The following is a 12,953-nucleotide window of genomic DNA, read 5'->3' as shown; positions in this document are numbered from 1 at the left end:
AAAGGTTCCCTTGCTCGAAAGCCAGTCGAATCTGACACTAGGGTTGCGGTGCTCATCTGTTTCAAAGCTGAGGAGTCAGCACTGTCCGAAGACATTTCCGTGGTCATGTGGCCGGCATGACTAAACACCAAGGCACACGGAACGCTGTTACCTTCCCACTGAAGTGGTACCTATTTATCTACTTGCAATTTCTTGCTTTCGAACTGCTAGGTTGGCAGGAGCTGGAACTAGAGACGGGAGCTCATTCCGTCATGCAGCACACTCGGATCTCGAACTGCTGAACTACCGACCTTCCACAGCCTGCAGTTCAGCGTCTTAACCACTTGAGCCACCGCAGCTAAGATAAGGATAGGGGAGTATAAAAGCTGCATCTATCTGAAAAGAATGCTCCATTGGTGAATCATTTTACAGCAGTTGGCCACAGCAGCAGAGACCTTCTCTTCTTGGCATTGGAACAAGTCTGGGCTGGTAATTTCCAGCTTATTGAGCGTTTGAAGGCCAAATAACTATTTTGGATTCATGCTCTTCAATATTTAACTCCCTATGCCTTGAATGAACAAGTGGACTACTGGTAAGTAGTGTGTATCTATGACAGTTTAATATTTGTTTTGCTGATCCTGTGTTAAATTGATTTAATGTTCAAATAGATTTAATGTCTGTATCTACTACCACACTACTAGTGAGCCTATGTGTAACCATGACTAAGCATTCCTTTGAGACGGCATCAGCCATGACTAAGCATTTTACTAGGATTGTACCATCCAGCATCAAACTATAAAAGTTAACCACACCTGCTCAATAGCAATGCTTTTTGTTGATGACATTCCAGCTCTGATTAAATAGTCACATAGGTATTTTCTGGACCAGAAGGTCATTTTTACATTATTGATTTTTCAGTTTCAGTTACTATATTGACTTCTATTTACTGTACTAGCTTTTAAAATATATTTTATTTTTTTAGATGTTCTAATTCAACAGCTTTGCATTTGGCACAAGACACAGGACTCTCCTCTTCAGAGGCCTTATCAACATCCTTGTCTTGTGTCGATTAATCTTGCTGCTTAAGTCGGTAATATAGCCATTTTACCACACCGCAAGTAAAAAAAAAAATTATTTGATTATTCATATTCAATTTTCTTTCCTACAGCTTCCCTTTTTTGGTCCAGTATTACCTTTTTGGTTATTTCATTCTAATATGTAACACTGTAACATGTCTATCTGTACCTCAAATTGTTTGACCTCTGAAGAAGGCCCCTAATGGGCAGACATGAGTCAGGTCACTTTTATTGGCCTTTGTGTTCAGGCCACTTCCACTTTGTAATGAGGCTTTTATTGGGCTCTTATATGTTTTTAACTGTCTTTCTAATACATGTATTTTTGCATATAATAAGCTTGCACTAGGTTTTTAATATTGGCCCTTTATCAGGCTTCAGTATTTCAATTTCCCAATAGGAAAAAGGCGAAAATGCAGGGCTTTTTTTATAGAAAAAGCCCAGCAGGAACTCATTAGTATAATAGACCATACCCAACAGCAGGAACTCATTAGCATATTAGTCCACACCCCTGACAGCACAGCTCATTCGCATGTTAGGCCCTGTTACCAGAAGTGTGGTCATCCAGCCATACCCACCTTTTGCTTCTTATTCTCTTTACCTTGTTCGTTGACAAAACCCAGGGCTTTTTTTTGGAGCAGGAACTCCTTTGCATGTTAGGCCACACACCCCTAATTGTAGCCAATCCTAATGAGTTTCTGCTGTTGGGTGTGGCCTATTATGCTAATGAGTTCCTGCTGGGCATGGCCAATTTGGGAGCCAGCTGGAACTCCGTTCCTGCCCAAAAATAGCCCTGCCAAAATGTATTGACAAAGAACTACATTACAGTGAAGTTGTGCATCCTGCTGCTTGAAGCAAACCAACAAGTGGGAGCCATATACACTCACACACAAAGGCTAGTGTACGGTAGAAAATAAAGTCTGCTATTCAGGGAGAACTGAAGTCTCAAGCAACGCAAGCCAAAACAAGTAAACCGGGAACATATGAATACAATTCTTATACGTGGGTTCAGTTCAGATATCACACTGAGTCAGTTTATTTTAACCTATGGTTAGATTGTGGCAGGTGGCCATCCAAACCATGGCTTGCCTACAAATGGTGGCTTCATTCCCTTCTCTCTGTAGCCCTGTAGTGACATCACAATTAAATTAAGCCAAAATGCCTGCTTTTATACATTGTGCTGTTAATCAACCAAGGTGAGATCCTGGTTTGATGATGCTAACCAAGCTTAGTTAGTGGACAGGCCTGTATTCAGACAATCATATTAACCAAAGTCAAAATAAATCCTAGTTTTTTTGTGCAATGTCTGAACTGAGCCATACCCTAACCATCAGCTCAAGTATATGTCTCGAAGGCATCATAGCACTGCTACTCATCTCGATTTCACTCAGCAATGAGCTACCCAATAATAAGTCACCAACCAAGATTCATTTTGCACTGAAGGCATTTGAGCGGGTTATAAAATGACCCCAGACCCAGAACCCCAAGTATACTTGGCAGGCAGCATGTCCCACTGAATGCAACACAGGTCGATAGGTATTAGGCTGAGCGGCAAAAGATACAGCGCAATATACGGCTTCCAAAGATGAGCACACCCAAAAGCATATAAACGGCTAAAAGGGCAGAATTCATTCATGGTGGAGATATTCTGAAGACCTGAGTCAGATTGAGGTGACGAGAGAGGAGGTCCTAAAACTGATAGACAACTTAAAAACTGAAAAATCACCAGGCCCAGATGGCATACATCCGAGAGTTCTGAAAGAACTCAAATGTGAACTTGTAGATCTCCTGACAAAGATATGTAATCTTTCCTTAAAATCTGCCTCCATTCCTGAGGATTGGAAGGTAGCTAATGTCACTCCCATCTTTAAAAAGGGTTCCAGAGGAGATCCGGGAAATTACAGGCCAGTCAGTCTGACGTCAATACCGGGTAAATTGGTGGAAACCATTATTAAGGAAAGAATTAGTAGGCACATAGATGAACAAAACCTATTGAGGCAGACTCAGCACGGTTTCTGTAAGGGAAGATCTTGTCTCACTAACCTGTTAGTGTTCTTTGAGGGGGTGAACAAACATGTGGACAAGGGGGATCCAATAGATATTATTTACCTTGACTTCCAGAAAGCTTTTGATAAAGTTCCTCATCAAAGGCTCCTAAGTAAGCTCAAAAATCATGGGATAGAAGGACAAGTTCTTTTATGGATCAAAAACTGGCTAGTTCATAGAAAACAGAGAGTGAGTGTAGGTGGGAAATTTTCTCAGTGGAGGGTGGTAAGCAGTGGGGTACCGCAGGGATCAGTACTTGGTCCACTGCTTTTTAACTTGTTCATAAATGATTTGGAGATGGGAGTAAGCAGTGAAGTGGCTAAATTTGCGGATGATACAAAGTTGTTCAGGGTGGTGAAAACCAGTGAGGATTGTGAGGCACTCCAAGGGGATCTGTCAAGGATGGGCGAGTGGGCGTCAACATGGCAAATGGGGTTCAATGTGGCCAAGTGCAAGGTGATGCACATTGGAGCCAAAAATCCTAAATATAAATACACATTGATGGGGTCTGAACTGGCAGAGACTGAGCAAGAGAGAGATCTTGGAGTTGTAGTGGATAACTCACTGAAAATGTCGAGACAGTGTGTGACTGCAATAAAGAAGGCCAATGCTATGCTGGGGATTATTAGGAAGGGTATTGAAAACAGATCAGCCAATATAATAATGCCCCTATATAAATCAATGGTGAGACCTCATTTGGAATACTGTGTGCAGTTCTGGGCACCACACCTTAAAAAGGATATTATAGCTTTGGAAAAAGTGCAGAAAAGGGCAACTCGAATGATAAAAGGGTTGGAACACTTTCCCTATGAGGAAAGGTTAAAGCGCTTAGGGCTCTTTAAGGACGTCCTTCTTCACCCAAAGAGTGATTAACACTTGGAATTCACTGCCACAGGAAGTGGTGGGTGCTACAAGCATGGACGGCTTCAAAAGGGAATTAGATAAGCATATGGAGCAGAGGTCCATCAGTGGCTATTAGCCACAAGGTATAGCTAGGGGCTCTGGGGCAAGTGATGCTCTGTCTTCTTGGTGCTTGGGGGGGGTCAACAGTGGGAGGGCTTCTAATGTCCTGGCCCCACTGCTGGACCTCCTGATGGCACTGGTATTTCTGGCCACTGTGTGACACAGAGTGTTGGACTGGATGGGCCTTTGGCCTGATCCAACATTGGCGTCTCTTATGTTCTTATGTTCTTTGTAGAACTACCTCATATTGATGCAAACTCCAGGGGGAATCCATGTTAGTCTGTTGCAATAAAAACAAAAAAAGTGTTGTGGATCCTTAAAAACGGTGAGATCCATGGGGTACAGGTGCCATGACTCCATTCTACTCATGCCGATGCAAAGTTTTATGCACAATTAGTACCACAGTAGGGGTTTGGTTTTTTTTGTATTTGTGTGTGTGCTTGTGTGCCTGGAAATCATGCTGACTTCTGGTGACACCGAGTGGGGCTAGGATGTTTCAGAGAGGTAGCTTGATATTGTCTGCCTTTGTGTCCCACCCCTGGTATTCGTTGGTGGTCTTCCTTCCAAGTACTTGCCAGGGTCAGCCCTGCTTAACCTCCAAGCTTGGGCTTGCCTGGGCTATCCAGGTCAGGGCTGTACCACAGTAGTTTTTAAAAGGCTGAGTCAAGTATTAAAGCCATAGGTGCACGAGATCGGGATAAACCTCACAGCATATGCCCTCACGGAAAGAGCGTGGGATCACATATAGATTCCAGCGTCTGACATGACAGCCACACAGGTTCCCAGGGGTGGCAGTCCTTCAATCCACCCACACATCTCTAAATTTCTACTATTTGTCGACATCCCACTACTGAAAACTAATTATAACTAGAATTACCCAATAATCCAGTGTTTTTGTTTTTAAATTAATCAGCAAAATTTCTTTTGCAATAGCACTCTATGCAATGACATTTCAGAAACTGAAAAAGCAAGCGCTGCACAGGAAACAAAGCTATTACTTTGATCTAAAGCACATTTCAGGAAAATCTTTATTGAAACTCTTGTGAAATCTGTATTTTTAACTAGCAGTCTGAACCGATATATTTACAGCAGTCATGGATCCTTACTGGCCCAGAGCAAAGTAACCTATATAAATCAAGGCTATGGCAAAATGAAACCTGAATTTCTTTTTTTCCTTTACATGAATAAAAAATGCAACCATCAAAATTATGTCCTAACTTTACAATTTTAAAAACAGTGACATATCAGGGGATCTATATTACAGAGGAATATTACAGTATTGTTTTGTGACACAGGAAATTGTTTAACATGTAGTTCAAAAACTGCAAGCAACATTCATGGATTTAAGTGCAAAAATTCAAGGATGAGAGATACTTCGCACAGAAGTAATTTCATAAACTTTAGCAAACAAACCACAAGAGTGTGGTTTTTGTTTTAGTTTTTGCTTTTTGGAAAAATCTAATTGAAAGAGTCCCCGCTGCTTTTTTGTTTAAAAACAATTATGTACAAAGTTATACTTTCTGGTCTGGTGAGTCCCGAGCACGTGAATGTTCAAGCAGTTTCTTTGAAAGTCTTAATAGCAAAGACGTTCTGACAGATTGCAACTGGTTTGATAACTCAGCTTCTACATTGCGAGGTTGACTCCCTGTGTCAAAAGACCGATCATCTGACACATCAGATGTATGTCCATTGGGGGTATCCTGGAGCTGTAAAACTCCATCTAGAATCTCATCTCGTGTATCTCCTGCAGTGGCGGGAACATTACTGTCCTTGTCTATACTTTCTGATTCATCAGTTCCATCAAACCTGCAGTCTCGGTTTTCCAAGAGGGAGCATAGAGACTCTGTATCCCTCTCGTTTTGTGGCACTATGGGACTCCAGGAAAAGCTGCTATCATACTCCGTATTCCCCTGGTTTTCAGGCTCCTTGCCACTGTCACTGTCAATTGTAATGACAACAGGTGAAGAAAATGTAGAGCAGCTTTTGTGGCTTTTGTGCGATCTCTTCCCCCTTTTCCTTTTCTTCTTATGATGCCTAGCATCAGTGGCTTTCCCTTCATAAATGATTTCCACACTTGGGCTTCTTGACCTTTTCCTCCTCTTTTTGGGGTGGCTCTCCGGGTCCAGCTGAACGTCTGAAAAGCTATCTTTTCTTTTGTAACCGTTCTTGCATTTCGGCAAAGGCTCCTGAAGGACATTTCGTTCTTTAGTAGAAGAGGTTTCTTCGCTGCCTCTGTGAGCACTCTCTAAATGGCGAGTCTTATACTTCCTTTTGCCACTGGGCTTTTCGGATCGGATTCTCTCTGACCCCATAGAAGGAGTCCTAGATCTGCTGCTGGATCGGCTTCTTGACCTGCGCCTTTCATAGTAGTAATATCTGAACATAAGAACATACATAAGAACGTGAGAACATAAGAAGAGCCCTGCTGGATCAGACCGGCAGTCGATCTAGTCCAGCATCCTGTCTCACACAGCAGCCAACCATTTCCTCTAGAGGGCCAAAAATAGGGCCTAGAGGCTGAAACCTTCCCCTGATGGGATCCAGAGGTTTAGTGCCTCCGAATGTGGAGGTTCCCCTCAGTCATCATGGCTAGTACCACTTTTCCTCCATGAATCTATCTAATCCCCTTTTAAAGCTGTTTATCCCTATGGCCATCACTACATCTTTTAGCAGCAAGTTCCACATTTTAATCATTCTCTGTGTAAAGAAGTATTTCCTTCATGAACCTATTGTTCTAGTATTTTGGGAGAGGAAGAACAATTTCTCCTTGTCAACTCTCTCCACCCCATACATAATTTATAAACCTCTATCATGTCCCGTCCCCCCCTTAGTCATCTCTTTTTTAAACTGAAAAGTCCCAGACTCTTCAGCCTTTCCTCATAGGGAAGGTGCTCCAACCCCAAGACTTCTTGGTTGCCCTCCTCTGTACTTTTCCCACCTCTGCAATACCCTTTTTTACGTACAGTGACCAGAACTGAACACAGTATTCCAAATGAGGCCACACCACAGATCTATAGAGGGACATTACAATATCAGCTGTTTTATTTTTAATCCCTTTCTTAATAATCCCTAACATAGAGTTTACCTTTTTCAACGCAGCAGCACACTGCACTGACATTTTCTTTGAACCATCCACTATGACCAATGTTCCCTCTAAGCTGTGGAGTCTTGTGAGCAAGGATTCCGCTTTGCGAGCTGCTGGCATTAAAGTTGTGAGCGAGCAATTTGGCTACTGCATAAATTAGTTTGCTCTGGAGCCCTCCTTCCTGAGCTAAGACAAAAATGTGCGAGCCGGAGGCTAAAAAACTGTGAGCTAGCTCACACTAACTCAGCTTAGAGGGAACACTGACTATGACCCCGAGATCTTTTTCAGTCTCAGGAAGTTCAGACCCCATTAGGCTATACTTGGAAGTTGGGATTTTTTTTGTCCCAATGTGCATCACCTTACACTTACCAACATTGAACTTTATTTGCCACATTGTCACCCACTCACCCGGTTTGTGGAGGTAGCTCTTCATGGCCAGCCTTGGTTTTCACCATCGTGTGTAATTTCATGTCATCTGCACACTTGGCCCTACACTACTAACCCCTAGTTCCAGATCATTTATGAATAAATTAAATAGTACCGGCCCCAATACTGATCCTTGTGGGACCCCACTGCTTACTTCCCTCCACTGTGAGAACTGTCCATTGATTCCTACTCTTTGCTTCCTGTCATTTAACCAGTTTTGAATCATAAGAGAACCTGTCCTCTTATCCCATGACTGCTAAGTTTACCCAGGAGTCTTTGGCGAGTTACTTTGTCAAGAGCCTTTTGAAGGTCCAAGTCTATAATGTCTACGGGGTCACTGTTGTCTACATACTTGTTCATTTTCTCAAAGAACTCCAAAAGGGTTGGTGAGGTAGGACTTCCCTTTGCAGAAGCCATGGTGATTTTCCCTCAACAGGCTTTCTCCCTCTGTGTGCCTAACAACTACCTTTAATTACAGTTTCTACTAATTTGCCCGGGACAAACATTAGGCTGACTGGCTTGTTTTCACTATGGCCTCTAAGACTTCAACTATCTGTCTATTCAGAGAAAGACTGAACTTTGTAGTCTGGGCTAGAAGACTGCCTTGAATAGTGAGCTCTGGTCTGAGTCTGCCTCCTGTACTCATAACCATCCCGGCCTGTGCTTGTTCTATAAAAAGTATATTCCCATTTGTACCTGCTTTGGTAACTGTCTCTTAGGTAATAGTCACTGTCCTTGCTTTTTGATCGTCTTCTCCTATAGTCGTTGCTTCGGGATCTGGATCGGCTTAGATCTCGGGATACAATGCTGTCACTACTTAGAGAGAGCGCTTGGCTGTTTCGGGACACACTCTCATCTCGCGACTTCTTCTTATCTCTCCTGTGCTTATGCCTGCTGTAATCCCGTCTCCTTTTCCGTTTTTCCACACTGCGATGCTTTCTCTTACTTTTCATGCTACGGTGTTCTCTGCTGTAAGAATGTCGCGAATAGGATTCAGATTTCCTCCTTTTGGATAATCCATAGTCATCATTGTCATCACCTCCACCTCTTTTTGCAGCAGATCTTTGCAGCCAATTCCTGGGAGCAGACTCCCTTGTTTTAGCTTTCTCCTTTTCATGCCTTTTGGATTTCAGCTTATTTGGGAGGGATATATTGCCCTTAAAACTGGATCTGTCGTCCCTAGACCCAAAAGAGTAGGGCGATGCATACCCACTGGCATCGGTATCACTGAAACTGTGATACTGGATAGGCTGCACTTTGTTCACATCTTCACTTTTACCATCATCAACTGATCCCTCAGAGTCTGAAGACAACTCAACAAGTTCAGGTGTTCTCTCTGCTAGCGGCTTCACGTAGCCAACGATAACACAGTTATCAGAGGCGCCATCACTGTCGCCATTTGTCTCCACACTAGCGGGCAACTGCATTTGTGACTCAGATACATTGGCCAAGGGTTCTTCATCGGAGCTTTCTGAAGTGTCCAAGGTGGCTGATACAGAAGCACTAACTTGCTCTGCTGCACTGGAGTATGAGGGGCCTGGTGTTTCATCATCCCAGGGTGCCTGGCCAATTCCAGTTGTGAAGGCATTACGTTCTGGGTCTCGGGAATCCGCTTCATCTGGGGAGATTGTAATGATGGAGGAATCGGAGCGGCTTCCTTCTTCATACGATGGAGCAGGACAATCATAGTTTGCATGCTGATCATAGGCATCTATGTTAAAAGGGCATCGTGCAAAGCTAATGAACTCATGTAAAAAGTGTTCTGTGCGATCCAGTAAGAAAGGTTTTAGATCAGCAAGAAATGCCTGGCTCTCCACATCATATCTAGTCACATTGCTCATGATGATATGTTGTACAATATTGACTAAGGAACCATGAGCACCAAATAGGACTGTCAACTCACGCTTTAACCATGGAACCAGCCTGTGAAGGCAGGCAGGATTCCTGCGAAAAAATTCAGCAGATATGTCTCTATAACGACCTCCATCTTCAATGTTTCTGACACGTATACCAGAGCGATACAGAGCCCTTCGAAAGTTAATAATCTCCTGTTCTTGAATCTGTCGCATAGATCTACCTTCCAAGCTAGCCTGTCGCAGTGATGAAAGACGTCTCATCATCCGGTGCATTTCTGCATCTCTGCGCCTTGGTGGTTGACTCGACAAGCTTTCAAACAATATACCATTGTCTGGAGGAGATGCTATCCTTCGTGATGAAGAATTTCTTCGTGGAAAAACTGATGTACGCCGTTCCCTTGTTAATGTAGTCCTGTAACGGAATCGTCTCCCATTTGGACTAGCAAAAGATCCATTCTCTGAAGGCCGTACAATATATTCCTTAAAGTCGTCATCAGACCGCATACTATGGATGATAGAGTGAAAAGGCTGCTTGCAGAGTGGGCATTCTGCTTTGTTTTTGGACCACTCCTGCACACATCGAAAGCAGAATCTGTGGTAACAACGGTTCAAGTAGGCCACATTTTCAAATCTGTCCAAGCATATGGGACATTTAGAGTCTGGAGATGTATCTGTTGCCATTGCCTGATGCAGTCTGTCTGTACCAGCATTTGGCGAAAAGCCATCTGATCCAAAGTCATCTGATGCTGGTGCCATATTCTGCAAATGAAAAAGAAGTTATCGTCAATGTATATTTGACATCAACTGTTGCTGTTCAAAACCAGTGCTATTTTATCTTTTCCCTACAGCTAGAAAGATTACACAAGTGCCAGCTAATTTAAGTCACAAGTTCCACTCTGTACTGCCCCCCCCTCAGGAAAATATGCATGTCTGAATGGTTAAGGGTGCCATTCTCAGCATACTTCTTTGGTCACTAAGTTACACCAATATCAACAGAAATTTTGACCAAATGTGCTTTGGACTAAGAGGGAAGTGATTTATGCTAGACATACTTGTTTAGAAGTAAACCTCTTAAACTCAGTGGAGCTACTTCTGAGCAACTAGAAGTGGTCAATAATCTAGCAATGTCATTCATTATGGCTAAATGTTCTTGGAACGTGGTCAGGCAAGTGGCATGGCCACTTAACTAGAAGTACTTCCAACAAGAGATTCAGGTCTTCTCCATACTGATGCCCAGACCAAAAGTGAACTTTTCATTCATAGGGCATGTGCTCCCTGTCTGAAACCCAAGTCCTTTCTTTCTGGGACTCATGAGTTCCTTGACAACTTATGCATAAGGAAGACTTTCGATTGACTTGCATCTAGTTCAACTTTACAGGAAAGGACTGTATTTCCTGTTTAAATCAGTTGCAAGACTAAATACATTTCCAAACTTTTAATGAATCTCAGTGGATGAGCATTTTTCTATAATCTCCTTTACAGTATAGTGGGATAATCAGCCACTCATTTCTAAAGCAAGAACTGTACACCAATGCCAGTCAGAGAAAACACAAGATGTGATCCAGAAGCCCTTCCACCCAAACCTCAGAAGTAAACCTCACTTCAGCAGTAAAAGAGCGATATTCAATCTGCACACAATTTATTTATTTATTATTTTGATTTATACCCTGCGAGCGGGCTCACTGCAGCTTACAGCGTTGGTTACAGCGTCCTGTTATTGCAAATATTTCAGAACTAAGCATTTAAAACAAGTGCTGGCCCTGAACCCTGGGGACACCCAGCAAGAAAATATATGTGACCTGAACATTTTTTAAAAAAATTAACTCACCTGAGACGCCACACTCTCTCACCATCAAGCAAACGTCCACCTGCACTACTGACTTACCTTACAGGACTGTTGCTACAGGTTAACATAAGTTATGTGACACAATCCTCCAAATAAAGCAAAAATTCAGAAACAGGTAACACCTCCTAACCATACTGGAGGGGGAAGGACTGCCTCCCCTAAGAAAAGGAATATTTATCCCACCTTTCTTCCAAGAAGCATGGTTTCCCCTTGGTTTATCCCTATGTTGTGAATTATATACACAAAATTATATATACATGGTTTCTCCTCTGTCTACCTTCACAACAACCCAGTGAATTCAGTTTAGCTGTTAAGTGCTTGAGTAGCCCAAGGTTACCCAAAGAACTAAGCAGGGCTCTGATTACAGTTTCTGGAGCCCCCGACCCATGGCACTGTGTCAGACAAGCGACTACATCCCCCCCCCATCACTCTCCAGCAATTCTCACAATCCTGCCTCTGAGCTGGTGCAGAGTGCCATTTTGTCCCCCACCCCACAAAGAGGAGGTAACCCCAGCCAGCCCTTCCACGCTGCCTACTGAAAGCGGCTTTTCAAACTAAGAGCAGAATCCTGGAGCACTGCTAGCCCATGAGCAGATTCTTTAGCACCGCGGTGCGTCTCCCTCCAGCGCGAGCAGAGAATGGCCGGCGGGCGACAACCTACCAAATTCCACCAGGGAGAGGGAGGGGAAGAAAGAAAGCGAGGGACTCGGATCCAGGCCTCGAGCGGCGGAGCAAGAGGGACCGATCAATCACACACGAGCGCCGAGCTCGCGCCGGCCTTCCCCAGCAGAAGCCGAGGCTCGAGGGGCGAAAAATGGGAAGAAGACAGACGCCGACGCCGCGGAAAAGACCCCGGATGACCCAAAGTTCTAACGATCACTCTCCCTCACAAATAAACGTAAACCACTCACCGGTTTAGATCGCTGGCGCCGGCGGCCGTTGGAGCCAACGGCTCGGGTGCGCAGCTCCCTCGGTTCACACATTGACGTTCGCCAACACACCGAACAATAACGACGGCTGCCGCCGTTCCTGCCCTGCCCCGGTCGAGCCGGATACAGAACCCATAGCGAAGAATGGCGTTCCGGGTTAGCAGGTTAAAAAGAACACCCGCACAACCCCCACACATATTACTATAGGCACATTTCCTCCGAAATCCAGCCCCTGGCAGTGACGTCATTCCCCCCGCCTCCACTACCGTCATCAAATAAAAAGCCGGCCCCCCCCCCCCCCCAGTTTATAAAACGTCAGGGGCTCAAGGAGTTTTGTTGCGCCGTAAAAGCGAGAACACATTCATCCCGGTGTAAGTTTTCGCGTGCTACAACCCACTTGTGGCTCTCCACGAGGCAGACGTGCGTTGAACCTCAGATATTAAAGCCGCATGTAGATGCTGCCCCCGAAAAAAGCTCCGGAAGTCTAGTGGTGCTTTAAAGGCTAAAAGAACTGTATGCGTGAACACCGTTCTCTTTCCTCGGACATCACACGCGAGAGGTGGAATTTGCCCCTACGAATCCACGGCCAGCACGTTTCGTCCCCCACCGCCGCAGCAGCCGCGCCACGGCCATTGCAGCTGCCGGCGGCCATAACTTTTTAAAGAGCCCCCAAGGAGAGCTGGGGGAGCCAAAATGACCTCGCTGTCCTTAGTTTTAGTACGCCCTACATAAAAAAGGGATTTTTGCATC

General features: G+C 44.2%; 1 protein-coding gene across 1 annotated transcript; it reads right to left on the bottom strand.

The window, feature by feature from the left end:
* Positions 1 to 5,153: 5,153 nt before the first annotated feature.
* TOPORS (topoisomerase I binding, arginine/serine-rich, E3 ubiquitin protein ligase) lies at positions 5,154 to 12,323 on the bottom strand. The gene is made up of 3 exons (XM_015414537.1): positions 12,186 to 12,323; positions 8,269 to 10,187; positions 5,154 to 6,437 (listed from the first exon to the last, which is right to left on the bottom strand). Exons 1-3 carry the CDS (start codon positions 12,255 to 12,257, stop codon positions 5,573 to 5,575), a joined length of 2,856 nt encoding a protein of 951 aa, XP_015270023.1. The 5' UTR covers positions 12,258 to 12,323; the 3' UTR covers positions 5,154 to 5,572.
* Positions 12,324 to 12,953: the final 630 nt, after the last annotated feature.

This window comes from Gekko japonicus, unplaced genomic scaffold (assembly GCF_001447785.1).
Source record: "Gekko japonicus isolate JY-2015 unplaced genomic scaffold, Gekko_japonicus_V1.1 scaffold492, whole genome shotgun sequence".
NCBI lineage: Eukaryota > Metazoa > Chordata > Lepidosauria > Squamata > Gekkonidae > Gekko > Gekko japonicus.
Note: the sequence above shows the minus strand (reverse complement) of the source record. Positions and strands in the feature narration are given on the sequence as shown.